Source organism: Hoplias malabaricus, chromosome 13 (genome assembly GCF_029633855.1).
Source record: "Hoplias malabaricus isolate fHopMal1 chromosome 13, fHopMal1.hap1, whole genome shotgun sequence".
Taxonomy (NCBI): Eukaryota; Metazoa; Chordata; class Actinopteri; order Characiformes; family Erythrinidae; genus Hoplias; species Hoplias malabaricus.
This window is the reverse complement of record NC_089812.1, coordinates 26096317-26120083: the sequence shown is the minus strand read 5'-3', so window position 1 is coordinate 26120083 and position 23767 is coordinate 26096317. Positions and strand designations below refer to the sequence as shown.

Below are 23767 nucleotides of genomic sequence, written 5' to 3'. Positions count from 1 at the left end.
CCAGTTCTTCACAGGGCAACACAGACACACACACACATTCACTCACACCTACGGACACTTTTGAGTCACCTATCCACCTACCAACGTGTGTTTTTGGACTGTGGGAGGAAACCGGAGCACCCGGAGGAAACCCACGCGGACACAGGGAGAACACACCACACTCCTCACTGACAGTCACCCGGAGCGGGAATCGAACCCACAACCTCCAGGCCCCTAGAGCTGTGTGGCTGCGACACTACCAATAGTCTAGTTGTTAACCTAAATCTAAGCTTTGAAAGATTAGAAACAGCCTGTTTAGGGCACTGGGCAAGATCTTGGATGGGAGATAGCATGCAGACATCCTGTGGTGATATTAAAATCCAGGCAATTTTTGGGTCCAAACATAAGACTTGTCCGGTGAAAAGAGGACGTACAGTCACCTTTCTTTTCTCCAGTTACATAACACTGTGTTGTATGAAACAGCCTCCAGCTGCCTGGAGCTCACTTGGTGATCATTAGATAACAAGCAATTATTAAGAATCACTCCATACAAATGTTATGAATATTTAGCAAAATATATGTGCATTATTTTTAAAGTTCTTGCTGCACCTTCCACACAGGCAAGTCCAAAGAAGTACACAACGTGCACCTTCCACCGAGATGAAACAAGATCAGAGCTATGGCCAGCAAAAAGCGCATGCATAATTAACTGCTGAAAAACGAGGCGCTGAAGAGAAAGCAATGGCCAATTAGGACTGTGGGAGACTAAAAACATTCTGATGAGCTACAAATCACTGGTTTAAAACCGTTCTCTGCCAGCCACGACTGAAAACAACCCAGGCAACCCTACTGAATAATAAATAAATAAGTGGGACCCCCGAACACAGGTCAAATTAGATTTGCTGGAGCAGGACTAATTGACAGTTCATTCTCTGGAGCAAAATCCCCAGCAAAGCCTTGAGAGCACAAAAGACTTCCACAAAGCACATCAGTGTGAGACTGGCTTATCTCCCCTGATCCAATTAACACACTGATGGGAAAAAAAGCAATAGAGAACATGTTACTCAGCTCCAGCAAGGATTTGAATACATATTTCCCAGCTGGACACACACACACACACACACACACACACACACACACACACACACACACACACACAAAGACCAATACTTCACAAGACGTAAAAACCTAAATACACCACGTATGTAATTACACATAGCGCGCTACATTTAACTAAACCTAGTGTCTAAAGTTTAATTATTTAACACCATTTAACTTCACAGAACTATGAAAACAGTCCAAAATGAAGCCAAATAAATATTTATTTTACACAAACATTCAGAATGTATTTGCTTCTGTGACATAGATTTTGGAGATACAAGGTTTTTACTTGACAGTGAACACGTAAATATATATTTTAGAGTTGGAAGGTTGAACTAAACAGAACTGATACAGCATATTAATGTATTATACATTTGTAATTACATCTATGTAATAATAACATCCCACATATATTCATTCATTCATTCATTCATTCATTATCTGTAAGCGCTTATCCAATTCAGGGTCGCAGTGGGTCCAGAGCCTACCTGGAATCATTGGGCGCAAGGGAATACACCCTGGAGGGCGCCAGTCCTTCACAGCGCAACACAGACACACACACATTCACACCTACGGACACTTTTGAGTCGCCAATCCACCTACCAACGTGTGTTTTTGGACTGTGGGAGGAACCCCCCCCCACCCCCATATATTACACAGGCAATTATATATGGAATATTAATGACCCACATGTATAATTACATACAAATCAATACAATGTTGTTTATGTATGACACAGGTCAGCAATCAAAATTTTAATGTCCCATATACATTGTGTGAGTGTGTGTTCCTCAGCAACAAATAAAGACACAGATTGAATATGGTTTTGTCTCTGTGTTTCCTACAAAGCTAGGGTTCTGCACTGAGAATGTATTAAAACAGACATCTAACATTCATGTGGCTTCTGTTAGTATTTCTCCATCCATTAAAATCAGTCCCAGCGCCACTAGAGGGCAGAAGAACAATTAGATTTAATTGTAGCCTCTATGCAGATTTGTAGCTCGGGAGATCTTTCTGAAAAAAATGAAGAGATGACAGACATGTTTTTACCTGTTTTCTCAGCCCAAGCTTCTACACAGTGGGGTGTGCAGAAAGGACATATTTAAAAAGAAACCTGTGAAACCTGCTTTAGTTTTACTAGTCCTGTTTTATCACAGTTTTATACCTGTGCTGTGATGATGACGTGTTAATTATATATTAAACCACACAGAGCAGACATGAATAACCTACTACACGATATAATAACAGTGATCTGTTTAACACTGGAGCATTATTATGATGAATCATTCCATAACTATTCACTCATTAATCAGTTTATGGATTGATGTGCTCTTGTAAATGTAGAGCTGTATCTACAGGTAGATACAGCTCCACCCACAACACCAACAACCTGCTGAATCACTGACTCCGCCTCCACTTATATAAACCCCATCTTCACTGAAGGCACTGAGGGAAAGGGACTGACACCATCTTTTTTTTTTATCAAACCAGGCTGCTATTGTGTTGTTAGATGAAGGGAAATCACCAGCTGTCGGTTTGACTCACAGATCATTCCCCACTGGGGCACATTAACCCACGGTGTTAGACTCAGTCCTGGACGACCACAGCAGAATTCAACAGTCTACCGCATTTAACTCCCTCTTTTCAACTTGTCAGCTCATTACCCAGGAGTTCAGGAGTTGAATCAGATGAGCTGTGGACTCCAGGGCATGTCTGACAACCCCGACACCCCCCCTGCACACCCCTCTGCTCTAAACCCTGTTTGATTTGGCGTTGAACGTGCAATGCTAATGTGTGAAAACAAGCCCCCGCTGACCTTTGGGAGGAGGGTGTGGTCCTGGAGTTCAGTGTTGAAAACAGAACTCACACCTCTCCACTGAGGCACAAACATCAACATTATTATAACTCATACCTTTGATATATTTACAGTGCACTATGCATCTGAGTAAATAATGTGTTCCTAACATTTAATATGTGAAAAGGGATCTGAGTATTTCTAAAATATATTAATCAGAATTTTCATACAATAAAATGCAGTATAATGTGCAAATAACAACAGTGAAAGAGCAGAAAAACAATCAGAAAAATAACAGAGTAAAAGGCAATTAAAATCAAATATAACGTGGGGTTATATTAATATTTAAACACAGAAAAAAATGAATAATCACAAAGTAGACAATAATTATAAACTAGTTTTTTTAAGAACAACAACCGTCTTTAAAGCAATGTACAGTAAATTAAGTGAAAACTTTTTAAAATAATAAAACAAGTGCAACATTCAAGAAAAGCAGTGTGTTTTAGCTGGTTTACTTTTTCTGTAAGAGGAGGAGATAAATATTTATTAGTAACATATTCCACATCTTTGGAGCATGAACACAGAACTCCACATACATGGAATATGGACAGGACCAGCACTAGATACTCTTAAACCAGAATCTGGATCAAGCCCCCAGGCACTCAAAGAGGTAGAAGGAGGTTTTAAGAAGTATGAATCGTTTTTGTGCTCTGTGGTGAATCCCAGCCACTTTCAGGAGGCATGAGACGACTGACTACTTAAATATAAATTGCTAAAACTCAGACTGTAAGAAAGGACATGAGGCAGTGAGATGGTGGAAGCAGCTGACCAGCTCGGTCTGGTGCATTATCCTTATGTTGGAGTAATAAAGAAGCACCAGGTCTTATTTAAATAAAAAACTAGGCTGATGCTGCACTGGAAAGTACATTGAACAGGAGTGTTAGTGCACTTTGTTGTATTGTATCTGTATAGAGCAATGACAATAAGGTTGAATCTATCTATATTGAGCATGGAGTAGCTGGCAGGTTGTTGCTGTCCATGGTGCTGATATGCTGTCTGTGATTGCTATGAACAGAGTAAGCATCAGATTTCAGTGCTGTACTAATACACGTATTATGTCACGTATTATACACGTTATGTCAAGTGCAAGAATGGTGTCACTTTCCAAATTTTTAACAATCAAATCCCAACTGAGAAGCTGCTGAGGGGGTATATATATATATATATATATTGTATAGCGCTATGGTAACAGAGTAGACTACGCTATAAGCTGGAGACCCTCTCACCACAGCGGCAGGGTCGAATGGTCAAGAGTAGGGGACTTCCCCTAGTGGAGCAAGCCTCCCAGTCTGTTTTATAGCTTTCCCATGCCATAGTGCCCTCTCCCAGATTTATGATTCGCATGATTATGGTTCATTAATAGCTGTTGCCTTGGATCATTTCTTTACAATCTCCAAACAGAATCACAGAAACCCAGAGAGCAGACTGCGCTAACCCTTGGCAGACTTTGTCTCAACACCAAGCCTCTAGGGTCCCTACTTATTAATCATTCTCAGCTTCTAAGGATGGTTTTGCACTCAAGCTGTGTACTGCCTAAGTCGGTTTCTCCTGTCCCCTTGCCAGGACCTACAACAGTGTGTTTATGTTGTCCCTCAGCTGGAACCCAGTGTCTCCACAATGAGCTGAAGACTCCAGATGAATGACCATATGAAAAAGTTGTGTAATATAAATGGTGACGATAATGATGATTTCCTTCAACACTTGATCCCTTTCTTCTTCTGATACTGCTTTTTCATCCAGCCATTCATTCATCCATCCACTCTAACCACTTCTTCATTTTTCAGAATTGCGGTGGGTCTAGAGCTAATCCAGTCCATCACAGAGCATCCCACACTCAGCCAGGCGTTCATACACTCACATACACTCACATACAGTCACTCACAAACGCACCTGTGGACAGTTTCACACACTCACCAAGACAGAACAGGAGTGTGTATGGGGAACACAGGGCACTCACTCAGCTCCACCTGCTTGTGACCAGGCTCTGAACGCTTACGTCTCATGATGGGAGACTCAGAGACTGAATTAGTGTCAACTCAGTTGCGGCTCCCAGCTGAGCCATCAGCCATGATTAACCGATTACCCAGAGCAGGTGCGTTATGATGTGGAGCCGAGCCGAGCGCCTCCGTGGCCCTGGATCCAGGGGTAACAACTGCAGAAGCAGCATTAGTTCAATTGACCTGCAGATGTTTCATGGCCAGCTGTGTTCAGAGATATCGCTGTCACACCAGCTGACAATCAACTGTAGCACAAACTCACCCATCAGCCATCACATTACAACCACCCCCATTTGTCCACACTCACTGTCCATTTTATCAGCATCCACATACTTTACCCTCATTTCATCTCACTCTTCAATGGTCCAGTTCCACCACAGAGCAGGGATGGTTTGGGTGTGTTAGTGTGCTGCGCTGGTATGAGTGGATCAGACACAGCAGTGCTGCTGGAGTTTTTAAAGCCTTCGGTGCCACTGCTGGACTGAAACCTGACAACATCCTGTGTCACTGATTAAGGACCAGAGGACGACCAGCAAACACTTCTCTGACTTTACATCTTCAAAGAGGACCATGAGGAAGGTGTGTTTAACAGAGTGGACAGGGAGTGAACACAGCCCACCGTTTGACCAGGGGTGCCCAAACCTTCGAATACAACGCTCTGTCCACAGGTCTGTAATGGGGGAAGAGTCTGAATGAGTGATGGGCATTTGTAGCTATAAGAGCCTCCAGGCCTCCGATGTTCTCCACTAAAGTGGAGGCTCATTAGTGGGAGCCCTTCCTTTCAAAATGCCACCGATTTCCCTCGGCCATGTTATTCCTCCAGAGCTGACCATCGTCCAGTCATCAGCACAAACACCACTCAGTTACCCATCAGCCCCTCCACCGCAGTAAACAACAACGACCAGAGACGTACGGCTTCATTCAGGTCACTAATAAAACACTGCCCTGCTCTAAACAAGTATGCAGAGCAACCGGTATCTAAGCAACAGTCTGTATTTATGGAACAACAAACTTGTATGGTCAGTGGAGCTGACAAAATGGGCAGTGAGTGTTGAAACATGAGGTCATTTTAATGTTGGGGCTGAACAGTGTACAATGTATTAACTAATATTTGATCATTATAATTAGTTTTTTCATGACTGTCGTGAGCACCACGAACAGAGTGCTGTACTGATGGCTGAGTTGTGTGGTGTGCTGTTGTCTGAAAGCTTCATCTGTTGCAGAACCAAGAATCTGATGAGAACTGGGCGATTGTTCCTCAGTCCAGAGGCTGGATTCACTGTGATTCATCCCAAACCTGTTCAGCTTGGCAATAGGAATCATACCCAGCTCATCAGTAAGGAACTGAGCCTGCAGCTCTGCCTCCACACACACACACACACAGAATTATTTCACACCACTTGCTGCCACCATGAGAAAGACATGATTTCAATACAGGAATACATCACCACTAATTACATTATTAAAGGAAACATGGCTTAAAATCACTTGTTCAGTACATGTGCCCATTAAAGTGTATATCTGGAGCCCACCAACCCACATACTATGAAAGCAGACCACCCAGTCATTATTTTAGCCTGTACAACTTATTACGAATAAATAATAAAAAACGAATAAATAAAATACGGAGAACTTGAGAACTGAGAAGAAAGAATACAGAGCGAACAAGGCTAAAATCCAGAGCTCAGACTCATTTAAAGGAACAGGTGCCGAAAGCAGTCGTCCTGACCATGGGAGAATACTGCTGTGGTGTATGATCCTTTAACCAAAGCAGGTATGTTCACTTGTGGAGAACAGGTAGAACATGTATCTTTTAATGTGTATTTACTATGAGAGCTGTAAAACAACCGAGACCACTTTCCCAGTAAACAACAACTTTAAAATGAACTGATCTCCAGCTTCAGGTTAATTATCACTGCACAGTAAATTCACCAGTGTTAAATCAACACTATTAGTGCTAAATTAGCACCGTTAGTGTAATAGTTTAACACTCTCAGTATTAAGTTAACACTAATACTGTTGGTTTAACACTGATGAATTTGCTGTGTGCTTTTAATGTGCACGGTTTTTCTCACAGCTCGCCTCATTCACAAATTAAATGATTTCCTGTGGTTCTCAGTTTTTCCCGCCGAGTCTCTACAATGTTATAAAAACACAGCCGATTCCAGTTCAATCCCACAGATGTGGTAAAAGGGAAAATGGCTAGAACTCCATTAAAGTGCTCATGTTTACTGTTACGCTAGAGAGGTGTATCCTGATCCTCTGACAGAACCATTCAGTTGTTTCCATTCAATCTGCTTCATTTCATTTCTCAGTGCTTCCAGGCTTTTAAAAGCTTCAGGTTTGTTTTTCCTCTTTCTCTCTTGACTATACAGGCTCAGCGCAAATGCAATTAATGTAGCTGAACAAAGAACATGGTAAACAAGGAAGGGGGGAAAAATTGATATAAAACACAGATGAATATCAGTTCATGAAAAGCAGGCGCCACAGTTCCCACAGAACTAATAAAAACAAATAAAAATATAAATAAAGCCATTTCTAGAAATTTGTTTTCAATTTCTGCAGCAGTGGGCTGAAGAGAAACAGAGAGGACCACACACTGACAAAGGGAAACAGTGGGTAAGGGCAAGAGTAACGAACAGACCTCAACATCATAACCTTCCCTGATGTTACAAGTAATACATATGTAATTTGTGTTATGAATGTGTAATTACTATGTAATATACATACATACATGGAGCAAAGTGTCCAAGGGTGAATCTTCTTCTCTTACATGTATATAAAGACTCACTAGTATATTAGGCAGATGTTTTCATGTTCGTTTTATCTGCAAAACCTACCATAAAATTGCACTATGTACCTTTGCTGCATTGTTTATCAGCCCCATCTGCCACACGTGTGAAAAGAAGTGGATCGCCATAGGACCACCACTCATTGGGCATTGAGTGAGTTATTACATATTACCAATGGTTTACAGTTGTACAGCTTGTGTAAACACATGCATCAATTTCACTGGAAACTGAATGAACAGTGTTATTACTTTCATAAAGCATATAACAACATATTTATTACAATCATTAAAGCCGGCAGTTCATACAATGGCTATTCCCTTCACTCTTTTATTCATGTAATAACAGTATAGAAAATATACTGTCATAACATACATAAGTAAAAACTGAAGTTGATGTGCAAGGGTATTTACATAAGCTGTAATCGCCAGTAGTTATGTTATAGCAAGTGTTGTTAATGTGTAATTACGCACTTTTTCAAAAAAGTTGGAACCAATACATTTGATGGTGTTAAGGATCATCAAAATATAATAAATCCTACATATAGTGAAGTTATACTAAATTATGGGGATACAAAAATATCCTTGAATCTTTAGAAAGGTTTATCAGCTCACGCACCTCTACACAACCAATAAAATGTTCTTATGGAAAGCAAAGTCATTGCGTTAAGGAGCATTCATGGCACCTTTGTTGTTACGAATGAAATATAATTGAAGGCCACTGATTGCGTACTTAATTCACTTTCACTTCCTGATATGGAGGACCACCGTAGAGCCACTTGGCATCTGTCTATTCATTGGTTGGTTGAAGAGGTAAACAAATGCAGTGGAGAAAATTGCTACTACTGAGATTTTGAGTGCTTTTTAAACCCAGTGTTGAATGTGAAAAATACAAAGTGAAGTCATCAGAGTGCAGTCAGATTAGAAAAACCTCATCCTCCACAAAGCACTTCATCACAATCCTGAGATCAAATGCAAAAAGCACACAACATTCACATTGATCTCCAGCATCTGCTTGGGAAATAAAGACACCGGTCTGTAAAAGCATCTGAGCTGTTATTAGCACTCTGTTTTCCCTCTGTTTTCATTTAACAAAATCATTACTCCTCTTGATTTTATTCACATTAGCCTCCTTCTTCTGCTCAATCACTGCTGTTAAACCCTTTCGCTGAGCAGTTCTCCTACACCGACCCGATACCATGGGATGTGATGCTGAGAAACAGTTGCAAGCACTAAATGTGCCCTTAGAACCAAGCTGAGGGACAGGGGAAATAATAACACCAGTCATTATTAAATAAAATGTATTAGCATGGAAATGCACACCTCTGCATCCTCACAGAGCCCCAGGTAAGTGTCTGGAGATGGTGGAGGAGCTGCAGGGCCCAGTGCATTAGGCCTAGAAAAATGAGGACCCTGCTTTATTCAATTAAATTAATTTGTTTTCTTTTTCATGAGCCTTCTCCCCTCCCCAAAGCTGTGTGGAGAGTGGGTGGTTTCCATGGCGACGAGCCTGAGTAAGCGGTCCCAGAGCAGAAAATCTGGAACCAGAAAAACTCCTAACAACACCTAATTCTATATGATAAGCCTTTGTGAAAGCATGAATAGGACCCTCGATCGTCTGGTGTAAGATTGTGTATACCTGCTGTTCAGTAGAAAGTACCCCATGTACCACACACATACATTCATGAAACCGCCATGGACCCAGCATGCCCAGGCTCTGAGGTACGAGGGGCTACCCTGAAACAGAGGGGTCAAATCTTAAACCTTGCCAAACCATAGCACCTCTGGCTACATTTGAAGTACAATAAAAACAGGTCACATTTAAATATTATAAAACCTGTTCATAAGAACACTATTAATCAGGGCTTTATTTGCCCTTTATAAGTCTGTATAAGCCCTTTAAAACAACAAGTATAAACCTACAACTGTAAAGGCATATTAGAAGACATTAAAGGGTGAAATCGATTAAAAACGGCTTTTATGACAACTGACACATGTGGGAATAAGCCTGCAGATGTTTCTGACAGACTCCTATATGTGTCACGTGGCCTTATTAACAAAAAACCTACACTAAAGTGTTATAACAATATAACAAACGCCATATTACAACTGACAAATGCTGTATAAAGCATTAGGAATGCAGGATTCATGGAACGCGCTGCTGGTGAACTGAACCTGCAATCAATCAGCTCAGGTCTGAGCTCCCATCCTCCCCAGATGGACTTTAGAGGGGCTTTATGAGAAGATAAACAAGGCAGCGATGGGATTTATTAGCCACTAATGATCATGATGAACGTTTTATTACTCAGTACTGAGCTTTAAGAGATGCAGTTTCAGAGCAGATGACAATGTGCTCATGACGAGGCTTGATTTTTATGTTCTGTAAATAATAAAGTAAACAGCAGCTGAGCCTAAATGTTCACGTTTGAGAAAGGTCTAGGGGAACGTAAGCGAACTGGCTAATGTCTGAAAGCACACAAACAACCAGCGGTAAGGAAAAGCAAGGCTTTGAGGACTCTGTGTGTGTGTGTGTGTGTGGGTGTCATGTTTTGTACTCTGCCGTAATGTGCTTTACTGGGGGGACAACAAATACAATGCTAATGGGACACTGTTCCATGCCATTAGCATCCCATTAGACTGGTATCTTACCCAGTGGATGGTATGTTTAGTACAATAACAAGCTCTTTTACTCTGTGGACAGCTTTTAACTTATGTTCTATGCATTTTAAAAAATCTAATATAAATTTACCACTGCTTGTATGAGTGGATCAGACACAGCAGTGCTGCTGGAGTTTTTAAACAATGTGCACTCACTCTCCACTCTGTTAGATTCTCCAACCTCATTGGTCCACCTTGCAGATGTAAAGTCAAAGGCGGTAGCTCAGCTGCTGTTGCACAGTTTGTGTAGGTCGTCATCAGTCGACACAGGGCGCAGCCCATAGGACGTTGTTTACCAGACATTTGTCGTTGGTGGATTATCCTCAGTCCAGCAGTGGGGTTTACAGAGGGGTTTACATCTCCAGCAGCACTGCTGTGTCTGATCCACTCGTGCCAAGGGCTGTCACTACAGCGCTGAAATAATACCTGCTCTGTTGGGGTCCTGGCCATTCAACAACAGGGTCCAAGGAAAATAAACAGTATGCAGAGGAACAGTGGAACCACAGAGTGCAGCTGTGTGGTCAGTGAATGTAAAATAAAATTCAACACAAAGTGTACAAACAAGGTCATTTTAATTTTATGGCTGATTTGTGTATAGGATACATGTAAATGAGCTCTGCGCTGATTGGCTGCCCAATTTTGCTAGCCCAAGCTAATAACACTTTGTATAACCTTACAGTGAATGGGCGTGGCTAAACCTCAGGCTTGTGTTGGGTTGTATGAGATCACAAAAAACTTGAAAACAGGCTGATTTTGTTGCTCAGAGCTCTTTTTTTGGAGCAAATGGACTTTAATAATGTTTACAAACTACATCAAACACTCTTACTTCAAAAAAAATAAATAAAATAAAATAAATGTATTTTTTTCCAATGATACAGGCCCTTTAAAAATTAAAGTGCCGAATGGGGCTTTTCAGGTGAAGGCCGTTGAGCGGCCGTTGAAACGGAGGATGTGTGAGTGTGAAGAACATGTTCACAGTCCCAGACCTCCTATCTAAGAACCATTTAAGAACCTTGGGGTTTTATAACATTGAAAGCATTTGTTTGAGAAGAAATAAATATACAACAACAACAACAACAAAAAAAAAGTTCTTCAAAATAAAGAGAGCCAATGTGCACTGGAAGTGTGGGAAACTAAACCTGATTGTCTGGCGAAACAAAACCCAAGCATGAGAACTCGCACTCCTCTGGCACGGTCACCACCGGTTAAGGCCTAGGCTTCACAACCAACAGCAAGACACTGTCCCCGAAAGGGTCTTCTTTCTTGTCAAGAGATGGTCACAGGAAAATGATGAAGGCTGCTGGAGAGACAGACCCTCGTTAGCCAGTCACAAGATGGGGCCCTCATGGCAGAAAGGTCACAGACTCCCGGGGCCTCGATGGATTCAATAATAATAATAAAAAAAGGAGGGGACGGATGAGTGAAGGTAAGAAAAAAAAGGGGAAGGGACTTTCTTCTGGGTTTGGGACGCATCCCTTAGTGGCATCTCACAGGCCAATGAGATGCAGAGACACATAGCGAAGAGACGGCACAATGGAAGCGCTCTCAAAGAGAGAGAGAGAGAGAGAGAGAGAGAGAGAGAGAGAGACAAGAGGAAAGTGCATCGTAGCCCGAGAAAAACCGACACATGCAAAATTAGAAGAGGTTCGCCATGTTTTTCTCTGGTACTTCTTCACGGTTTTGGCAGTAGACTTGGAAACAGCGACGGAGTGAAGAGAGGGAGAGAGAGAGAGAGAGAGAGAGAGAGACATTTACACACTGAAGTCCAATGCTAAAGCACATTCACACACAATTGATTTTTGTCCAAAATCATTTGGAAATGTCTGGAATTGTCCGGAATTCCCCTGAACCACGTCTTTTCCCAGGTGGGGCTTTGGGAACTGGATGTGTACATGTGTGTTCAAGAAAAGTTCAGCTTCCTCTTGGCTCCTTAGAGCAGCCTTGACTCCTGTTTTTTTTTTTAGATTTTTGTGCAAGATGGTCACGTGAGAGTTCCAACAGAGAGAGAGCGAGAGAGAGAGAGAGTCTGTTTTTCCCACTTTTCATTTAAACCCCCCCCATTTCCCTCTGGACTCAAGTCCTGTCCTTGGAGAAAGAGAGAGGAGGCTGTGGTGTTGCCCCTGCTGGTGAGGAGGAGGGAATGCACTCAGCAGGCAATCTCCTCCAGCGTCCCCAGAGTGGTCTGCAGTGGAACGCTGACCGTGTGGCTGATGGTCTCTGAGTGGTTGACCACAGGATCACAGGTACTCTAGAAAAACAAAAACAAATACAGTATTTAAAGGAGCTAGCGATGTATGTGAATCACCCCTGGTCAACATCAGACAGAATGTGTTTGGGGCTAAAGCTGGGGTCAACTAATTATTATTATTGTTTTTTTAACCGACTTTTCTTCTTGTGACATTTTCAGTCAGATGTACAATGATGCTTATGGACTATGGTGAATTTGGCTTGGTTTGTCAAAAGGGTGCAGAACGTCCTGATATAAGCTACAGCTGGACTAGGACTGAATCCTCTCAGGCTACAGTCAGGTTCAGTCGGTTTGGTGTGTTACAGTCATTGTAAAAGAGCACTGTTCTGGGCTATAAACACAAGGAGGTCTCCAAAAGCACCTCGGATATTTATAGCTTTTCTACTTGACAATCCCTGAGAAAGCTTCTGTCCACCGGTGGCGCTGTTTCACTAAATCAACCCATTCTTGCCTTATATGAACCCAAAGAAGGATCACAAAAACAGTGCTGTAAACTGTGGTGGGAGAACATTCCACAAGACACCATCCTGTTGCTCCTGGTGGAGGTAGAGTTAGAATTATGGTTACACTCGTAAAAATAAAGGTGCTACAAAGGGTTTTTTTCTTAATGATGCCTTAGAAGAACCACTTTTGGTTCCATAAAGAACCATTTTTACTAATATGTTAAAATTAGTAAAGAAACGTAAGATCAATTATTGGATTTTTAAACCTTTAAAGTCTTTATGGAACCAAAAGTGGTTCTTCTATGGCATTGCTCCAAGAACCCTTTTTAGCACCTTTATTTTTGAGAGTGTAGAGCTGTGGTTAGTGCTGTGCTCAGGGTTATGCTTAGGATAAAGGTAAGGGTTATGTGTAAGGTTAGTTTTAGGGCCAGTGTTAAGGCTGATTTTTCAAATGGGCTTCAGAAATTCATGTGCACATCCACCAAGGGCAGTCTATCTTTTTTTACACACCGTATACATTCAGGAAATTGTTTTTTGCTTTGTTTCAACTAATTCATGTTGAAACCAGATTATTTTTTGATCTGGGGCAGAATTTCATCAGAATACTGTCAGGTTTGGATCTACACTTGGTGCTGTAGCTCAGGCCAGACTTGGGCTGATTCTTGGAGTGATCCTGAGCTACCGTATATTTGTGTTTGGATCAGAACCCTTGCTGCAGCCACATACTTCCAGACATCTGTCATATTCATCAATAAACACTCCTCACCCAAACCCCTTCCTTGTACCTCCACTCACTGACCTCGAGATCCACACACCTTACATAGATCTCACTATAGCGACACAACTCTTCTAATGCACCGTGACTCCAGTTACAGTAGAAGAGCTGATACACCACGACATCAGCCTGATTAACCTGACAGCACCCTGACTCATGTCTGACCTGGGTCTGACCATCAGAACCTGGCCTCCGCTCAGTAATGCTGACTGGACAAAGGAGCAGGAGGTGACCATAACCTTTAACTCTGAGTGACAGAAGAAAAGGAATAACAATGGAGCTATTTACATGAATTTACATAAATTGCTCTGATTTGTCACAGCTGGAAAAAACAAAACAACACATTACCACGTCTTCTCCTCGACTCTCTTCCTCCTCGTCTCGACTCAAGAGCTCCAGGAGTCTCTCCTTCACCACCTGTGACACACACACAGTTTTGAAGATCTGTTTGTAAATTCATCATATTGGGGACCGACTGTCTGGTTACAGAGTGCAGCACTGATATAAACCAGTGGAAAAGACATATACATTTATCTCATTCACAGCTCCTTTTCCGGTGCTGGAGAGGGTGTCAACACTCAGAAGCCCACCTCCTGTTTGCATCAGAGGGGTAAAGGATCCCACATTGCTGCATAATAAAACAAACTCTTATCCTCTGTTAGCCATATTAGCAGATTCTTCATAGGATCTAATGAAAAACGGTTAGCATGTCAGTCTCGAATGCATTTTTCTGCCCTTTTGTCTTAATGTGTGTGAGTTACTCATACATGGATTATATATATAAGCTTCAGAAATCGTCTTATTTGACTCACGTTTTAAAGGATACTGGAGGATACTGTTTTATCGCGACTGTCTGATTAAATTATTTCTCTGTTTTGGCTTAAAGTGTAATAAAGTAGTTCTCATTGTCTGGAAATGTGAACGATGGCAATTTTGAATTGTGTGTTTGAGTAATAAGTAAGTACTCAATATGGCGGCTGCTTTACCCTGTGATGTCACCTACAACCTGTGGATACATCCATGGGTGAGCTATATTTAGTACACACTGTACCAACTACGGGAGTGTTTTTTTTTTTTCGTTTTTTGTCAAGTATGAATTCATATGGAAATGAGGCACTGTCTGCTACGTATGATTATTTCTAGCATCCCTAGACTCCCATCAGTCATTCGATAGGAAGGACCACACATGCACACTTTACAGAATGAATGGAGAACGTCCAGGGCCTTGAGCTGGGAGAAGATCCAAAAATCCTCAGTGGTTCCCAGCCCACTTAAATGCAGAGAACTCAGGGAGTTCATTAAAAGCAAGAGGTGGGGGTGTATGTTTGTGTCGGTGGTAGGTGGCGGGTTTAAGTTGAGTGCAGCGAGAGGGAGGTTAATGCTGGTCACCATCCTCAGACCAAAGGGTCCAGCTGTGATAGAGTCTTAATGAAGGAGCTTTCCATCTTTGGGGTTGTTATAGAGCTGTTTATCTGGATGATGCTTGAGTGAGTAAGTGAAGGTGAGTGAGTGAAGGAATAGATGTGAACAATAAGACTAAGGTTTGCAGGTCTCTGCATGAAAACAGTGCACCCTGCTTCTTTTCAAACACGCTGTTACAAGGCTATGGGCTCCTCGTCGAGCGATGTGAATGTAGAACTGGAGTGTGTTCGAGTGTGTGCGTGTCTTGGTCTGAAAAAAGATGAAGTACTCTTGACTGACCTCATAGGCATAGTCAAACAGCTCCAGGATGGTCAGTATGCTCGCCCCGATGAACAAGCCCATCTGACCGCCGATGTCTCCTGCAAAAGAAAAATAGAAAAGACACAAGGCCAGCAGGAATAAGTACCGAGGGACAGATGAAAGAGAAGTGGGTGGGTGTGTTGGGTGGAGGGTTGTTGAGGAAGAGGGGGGAGACAGAGGGAGGCGGATGATGGAAATGTGTGACTGATTGCTGCTGTGCTCTGTACCTAGAAGGCCAGCCACCTCATACGCTTTCTTCTGTTCGATGGTCTCATAATTCAGAGCCTCAAAGAAGACGTCTAGGACTAGAATGTTGTCCCTGTGGAAGCATGAGACACACACACACACACACACACACACACACAGACACACAGACACACACTTGTCATTTTACCAAGAAAGCAGACAGTAAACACAAACTACATTAAAGCAACAGTTGTAAGCGGACTCTTCTGAACTATTTGTAGAGTTTGTATTCAATAAGCAAGCTCCTGTCCACTGGTGGCGCCATTTCACTAAATCCGAACTGTGCTTTATGCACCTGAAGAAGAATTACAGAAATAGTGCTGTAAACTGTTATAGGAGGATATCAGACAAAGACAGAAAAATAAATTCCTGTTGGTGTTTGCCAGCATTATTTTGAAGGTACTGATATACAGATAGTGACAGTGTTTTGTTTAAGGTAATGCTCAGGCTTAAGATTAGGGTAAGATTTAGAGTTATATTTAGACTTAGGGTTAGGGTAAGGTCAAGAGTATGGTGAACACAAGAAAAGAACATAATTATAAATAAATGCTCAAACTAAACAATCTAATTTTTGTCATAAAAAGCACAATTAATTTAAAAACTCTTGAAAGTTTTTCTGTATTTCCATTTTTACGCTTATTTTTTTATGCATTTTGCATATTTTTATATTTCTTTATTTCACATTTCAACATTTCAACATTTCAATATGTTAATTAGATGGGCCGTTAGAACCTCAATCTTAAACAGGATTGGTCAGTCAGTTAAAGACAGAATGGGGCCAGAAGGGGGCATAATGCAAGAGTGGCTTTATTAAACCAGGTAATTCTTATCCACTTTCTTACTCGATGTATTTTTATTTTTTGGTATATTTGACCATACACTACCTATATCTGAGACTCTTATATTCTTATAAATGAGTCTTGGACATTGCTAGGGTAAGAATAAGGCTCAGGGCTAGCATTAAAAGCAGTGTTAAGGCTTTGGGTAAGGATCGGGGGCAGAATGAAAACACTGGGTAGGCATCAGACCTGCACATGGGTATCTATAGGTGCAAACTATACTTTGTACACATTACACGTATCCAGGGAATCCTTGGGAGTTAAGTCAGTACCGGGTCAAACGTACTTCACATGTGGCTCTATAGAGATATGCTATGGGCTGATTTAATTCAGTCTGTGCTTCAGTTTTGTGTGTGTGTGTGTTTCAGAAGATTCCCAAATGTGACACACCACAGCGACATCAAACACAAGCACAGCTCTGCTTTTAAGCGCTAATGAAGGGAGATGCGATGTGTGTCGTATGGCGGAGCAGGGTAGAGGTTCCTGTGAAGGAAGTGTGTGTGCTGAAAGCTGATCTAACAATAGACGTCTTATTTCCGTGTCGAGCGTCGCAGGAACATGGCCTCGTGGTTATTAGAGGAAAAGCTGCTGGGGGAATTGGGAGTTGCTCCCTGGTCAGAGACAATTATGAGCGGATATAAGAAATGTCCAGAGCTGTCATCAGGACGCAGCCCGCTACAGAGCGGCCCGCAGGAAGATTACTAACACAAGGCTGTCTTCATTAAGCCCCGTCCAAGTCTCTGATCAGAGGAGAGACGGCGCGCTCGAGCGGAGTGAGGCACCCATTCCTATTCCATTTAAAGGAGCAGCGAGTCATTTTCACCATTCAACAATAAAGAGCAAACCGTTTATGAGAAAGATCACTGATTATTGATACAATCATCCATTCATCTCCTGAAACTATCACGTTCAGTGTCGCTGGGGGTCCAGAGCCTACCCACGGGCACAAGGCAGAGAGACAACCATCACAGGGCATCACACACACACCTGGGAAAAGTTTCAGACACTCACCCAGCCACTCACACACACACCTGTGGACAATTTCACACACTCACCCAGTCACTCACACACACACCTGTGGACAATTTCAAACACTCACCCAGTCACTCACACACACACCTGTGGACAATTTCAAACACTCACCCAATCACTCACACACACACCTGTGGACAATTTCACACACTCACCCAGTCACTCACACACACACCTGTGGACAATTTCAAACACTCACCCAATCACTCAGACACACACACCTGTGGACAATTTCATACACTCACCCAGTCACTCACACACACTCACCTGTGGACAATTTCACACACTCACCCAGTCACTCACACACACACCTGTGGACAATTTCACACACTCACCCAGTCACTCACACACACTCACCCGTGGACAATTTCACACACTCACCCAGTCACTCACACACACACCTGTGGACAATTTCACACACTCACCCAGTCACTCACCCAGTCACACACCTGTGGACAATTTCACACACTCACCCAGTCACTCACACACACACCTGTGGACAATTTCAAACACTCACACACACTCACCTGTGGACAATTTCACACACTCACCCAGTCACTCACACACACACCTGTGGACAATTTCAAACACTCACCCAATCACTTACACACACACACCTGTGGACAATTTCATACACTCACCCAGTCACTCACACACACTCACCTGTGGACAACCCAGTCACTCACACACACACCTGTGGACAATTTCACACACTCACCCAGTCACTCACACACACACCTGTGGACAATTTCAAACACTCACCCAATCACTCAGACACACACACCTGTGGACAATTTCACACACTCACCCAGTCACTCACACACACTCACCTGTGGACAATTTCACACACTCACCCAGTCACTCACACACTCACCTGTGGACAATTTCACACACTCACCCAGTCACTCACACACACACCTGTGGACAATTTTACACACTCACCCAGTCACTCACACACACTCACCCGTGGACAATTTCACACACTCACCCAGTCACTCACACACACACCTGTGGACAATTTCACACACTCACCCAGTTACTCACCCAGTCACTCACCTGTGGACAGTTTCACACACTCACCCAGTCACTCACACACTCACCTGTGGACAATTTCAAACACTCACTCAGTCACTCACACACACACCTGTGAACAATTTCACACACTCACCCAGTCACTCACACACACACCTGTGGACAATTTCACAAACTCACCCAGTCACTCACACACACACCTGTGGACAATTTCAAACACTCACCCAATCACTCACACACACACCTGTGGACAATTTCACACACTCACCCAGTCACTCACACACACACCTGTGGACAATTTCAAACACTCACCCAATCACTCACACACACTCACCTGTGGACAATTTCACACACTCACCCAGTCACTCACACACACACCTGTGGACAATTTCAAACACTCACCCAATCACTCACACACACACACCTGTGGACAATTTCATACACTCACCCAGTCACTCACACACACTCACCTGTGGACAATTTCACACACTCACCCAGTCACTCCCACACACACCTGTGGACAATTTCACACACTCACCCAGTCACTCACACACACACCTGTGGACAATTTCAAACACTCACCCAATCACTCAGACACACACACTTGTGGACAATTTCATACACTCACCCAGTCACTCACACACACTCACCTGTGGACAATTTCACACACTCACCCAGTCACTCACACACACACCTGTGGACAATTTCACACACTCACCCAGTCACTCACACACACTCACCCGTGGACAATTTCACACACTCACCCAGTCACTCACACACACACCTGTGGACAATTTCACACACTCACCCAGTCACTCACACACACACCTGTGGAGAATTTCACACACTCACCCTGTCACTCACACACACACCTGTGGACAATTTCACACACTCACCCAGCCACTCACACACACACACCTGTGGACAATTTCACACACTCACCCAGTCACTCACACACACACCTGGGGGCAATTTCACACACTCAGTCACTCACACACACATCTGTGGACAATTTCACACACTCACCCAGTCACTCACACACTCACCTGTGGACAATTTCACACATTCACCCAGTCACTCACACACACATCTGTGGACAACTTCACACACTCACCCAGTCACTCACACACACACCTGTGGACAATTTCACACACTCACCCAGTCACTCACACACACCTGGGGACAATTTCACACACTCACCTAGTCACTCACACACACACCTGTGGACAATTTCACACATTCACCCAGTCACTCACACACACTCACACCTGGGGACAATTTCACACACTCAGTCACTCACACACACACCTGTGGACAATTTCACACACTCACCCAGTCACTCACACACACACCTGTGGACAATTTCACACACTCACCCAGTCACTCACACACTCACCTGTGGACAATTTCACACACTCACCCAGCCACTCACACACACATCTGTGGACAACTTCACACACTCACCCAGTCACTCACACACACACCTGTGGACACTTTCACACACTCACCCAGTCACTCACTCACACCTGGGGACAATTTCACACACTCAGTCACTCACACACACACCTGTGGACAATTTCACACACTCACCCAGTCACTCACACACTCACCTGTGGACAATTTCACACACTCACCCAGTCACTCACACACTCACACCTGGGGACAATTTCACACACTCAGTCACTCACAAACACACCTGTGGACAATTTCAAACACTCACCCAGTCACTCACACACACACCTGTGGACAATTCCACACACTCCCCCAGTCACTCACACAAACACACACACACCTGGGAACAATTTCATACATTCACTCACACACACCTGGGAACAAATTCACACACTCACCCACACACCTGTGGACACTCGCACACTCCCATCCGCTGACAATTTCACACACTCAAGCAGTATCCAGTTTCTCGTTGTTATTGGGTGAATTTCCCACTCTCCAGCTTTAAATGGACCACTACTTACTCCAAAAGCTATAAAGCTTCGGAAATCTGTAGCTCCGCCCACTCTTCTCCTGCAATGGACTCCAGGGATGGGCAACATGCCCAGAGACATAAAATCATATTCTACCTCTCCAAACTTCAGACCCTGGGCACACATAAAAGAGGGGCCAGCTGATTTAGGGCTTTAACTGAGAGGCAATATGTTATTTACGTCTTAATCATGGCTCAAAACCTCCCGCTTTGAAGAGTGGCCAGGATACAGCCCCCTTAAGACCACCCCTCCATGATTAGAGTACAAACGGGTTGTTCTTTCTCCATGCGGTTTGTCTCAGTTCTCAGCTGGGGTCAGATGCAGATTTCTAGGAGTGGGTTTTGATGTCAGTGAAGGGGAGAGTTGTTGTTCTATAAAAGCATCAGAGGGGAACATTTGTGATGAATTGGTAATTGTTTATAAAAAATGTAGCTCCTCCCTTCCCTACTGTACCTGTCAGGAGGGAACCATTAGTGGAAATGAAAGGGTGAAAGATCTCGGAGGAAACTCACGTGATATACTTCTCTGATTTGTTGAACTTTTTCTCCAGGTAGCGAGCCGAGGTCTTGCTGGGGATCTTCACCATGGACAGCTCCTTGTTGTAACGGGTCATATTACATGGGTTTCTGCAAACACAGTTACTGCCCTCCACCGCAGACAGTGCAGCTGAGAGAGAGAGAGAGAGAGAAAGAGAGAGAGATTATCGGTTTGGGTTTTGGAGGCAGAGTAAACAAACTGAAAGCCAGGGAGAAGTCTTTAATTATGAAGAGGGGCGGACTAGCATTAGGAGGCAGTACGTCCGAATTATGAGCTGCTGAGTCATAATGATGAAGGGCTAAGTCATAATTAGGAAAAGATAAATCATAATAATGAGCTATTACATTATTATAATAATGTACCATTACCATAGCCATTACAATATGTGGCATTTCTATTCAGTTCTTTTTAACACCACAGAAGTTCAGATGAGTGTGAATGGAGGGTAGATCTAATTTACTTAATGAATCGGACCTTTGAGCTGAGCGTAGTGACCAAATCGGATATCTATAGTCAGACCTTAGTCACATTCTCAGTGGTCGTCATAGTAACAGTGCCATTGAAACAGTAACATTGCATCTAGGTATTTAAAGATACAAAAAAACTAGAACAGATGATATAATGCTTGATACAATGTTATTACAATGTTATTACACATTTTATATACGCTGCTGCATTTTATCTACCAATTTATATACGCTGCTGCATATCTGTCCTTCCTGAGGGGGATATTAACTTGTCTGTTTGTTGGAGTGAAACATCCTTCTGTCAAACAATGTCGCAGTGGGGGGCTTCAGCATGGGCTTTTTTTTTCAGGGTCGCCGCCACAGGTGACAAATGCAGGAACAACTGACAGTATGAACACAAGGCTTGTCTCCGTCTCAGCTCATCTGCTCCTATTGTATCCCTCCACACACACACAGTGTACTGCTGTCAACCTCTTGCCTTGATAGCCCTCCTGGGACCCCCAGTGGTGCACAGACATTGAGAAGTTCCCTTTTTAACTCAGTGATTCGTTGAATTTTCATGTCTGATAGCCCCTACGCTGCGAGGCATACACAACCTGCCTCAACTCCTCTGAACTAGGCTCTGTACTACCTCTCGGTGAGCACTTGAGGCCACAAGAGCTTTAGTGAGGTTGGGTTCTGCTGTTGAATGGTGCTCCATCACTCCTGCAAACCCAGTGCAGGGGGCTTTATACTGGATTTACAAATTATCCAGGTTGATATGATTGGAGTACAACATGTAAACTGTCCTGTGTTTGATGTCTGAGATGATGACGGGTAGGTGGAGGGAAGGAAACCGGAATACCCGGAGGAAACCCACACGGACACGGAGAGAACACACCAAACTCCTCACAGACCGTCAAACCAAAGCAGGACTCGAACCCATAACCCCAGGACCCTGGAGCTGTGTGATAGCGACACTACCACTGTGCCACCATTTGATTACAACCACAGTGTTAATAAACATACACACACACTTCCTCTAGACTCTAGACTCAGTGAGATTCAAAATGTACACACTCCTGCAGTGACGTGATGGAGGTGGAACTGGCTCCACTTCAGATGGGGAGAACAGAGAAGTGAGGGTGAGGCAAAAAGCGAATCAACTGTTTTGCTGAAGGTAAAGCAAATATGTGCTAACTATTCATTTCCACCTTAACACTAACCTCCCTCCCTGACCTCCCTCCTTCACCAGAATCAACACAGCGCTCAGAGAGAAGTCAGTCAGTCAGTCACAGCGCTTCCAGGGTTAAACATATCACTAATCACGGCTGATTTTATCTTCCTTTGCGATTTGTCCCCTTCCACCTTAAATGTCACTTTAAGAAGCATATGTTTGCTAAATTCTCAGTTTGTGAATTTGTGAATAAAAGGGGACATGGTGGAATATATAGCACTGTTTGATTGATGCATGGTCATCTGTGACGAGACGAGCCTGTTTTTTTGAGCCTCTGCTGACATTTAGATTCCACACACCAGGAAACAGGTGATAAGACATCAAACGCTACAAACGGGGTCTTTTTGTAAAGCTCAGCGTTTCAGTGGCCCCAGCTTCTGAATAATGCAGCCCCCTGTCTCTTTATAGCAGCAGATATAGCAGAGGATGAAGGTTCAATTGTGATCAGGGGTCTTCTGGAAGCCCCCTGATCCTCCGCCTGTAGCTAGGCTTCACCTCGGCTTCTAATCAGCTCACAACTCGCCAAACTCCCCCCCAGCTACACGCTGACCTTTCCCTCTGACATTTTAAACACTCGCCCACTCTCGCTTTATCTGTTCCTCTTTTTCTCTCACTCTCTCCTGTTTTCTCCGTACTGCTCCCTTTCTCCTTGTCTGACCCTCTTCATTGCTCTCGTTTCTCTGTAAATCTCACTTTCTCTCTCTTTCCTCTTCATTTCTGTTTGTGTCTCTGAGATGCTCTATACCCCTCACCCTCGATTATTCTCACTCTTCTGGTTCTCTTCTCAGTCTCTCCGTCTCTCTCTCTCTCTTAAGTTCAGTAGAACACTCTGTAGAGTGCTGCATAT

General features: G+C 43.2%; 1 protein-coding gene across 1 annotated transcript in view; it reads right to left on the bottom strand.

Moving 5' to 3' along the window:
* Positions 1-10954: 10954 nt before the first annotated feature.
* The window catches only part of asic2 (acid-sensing (proton-gated) ion channel 2), a 424924-nt gene continuing 412111 nt past the window's right edge, over positions 10955-23767 (bottom strand). The window contains exons 5-9 of the mRNA XM_066641655.1: positions 21213-21366; positions 15794-15885; positions 15546-15625; positions 14193-14261; positions 10955-12626 (exon numbers count right to left, since the gene is read on the bottom strand). Coding sequence (XP_066497752.1) covers positions 12525-12626; positions 14193-14261; positions 15546-15625; positions 15794-15885; positions 21213-21366 — 497 coding nt within the window. The 3' untranslated portion in view covers positions 10955-12524. The remainder of the gene's footprint in view (positions 12627-14192; positions 14262-15545; positions 15626-15793; positions 15886-21212; positions 21367-23767) is intronic.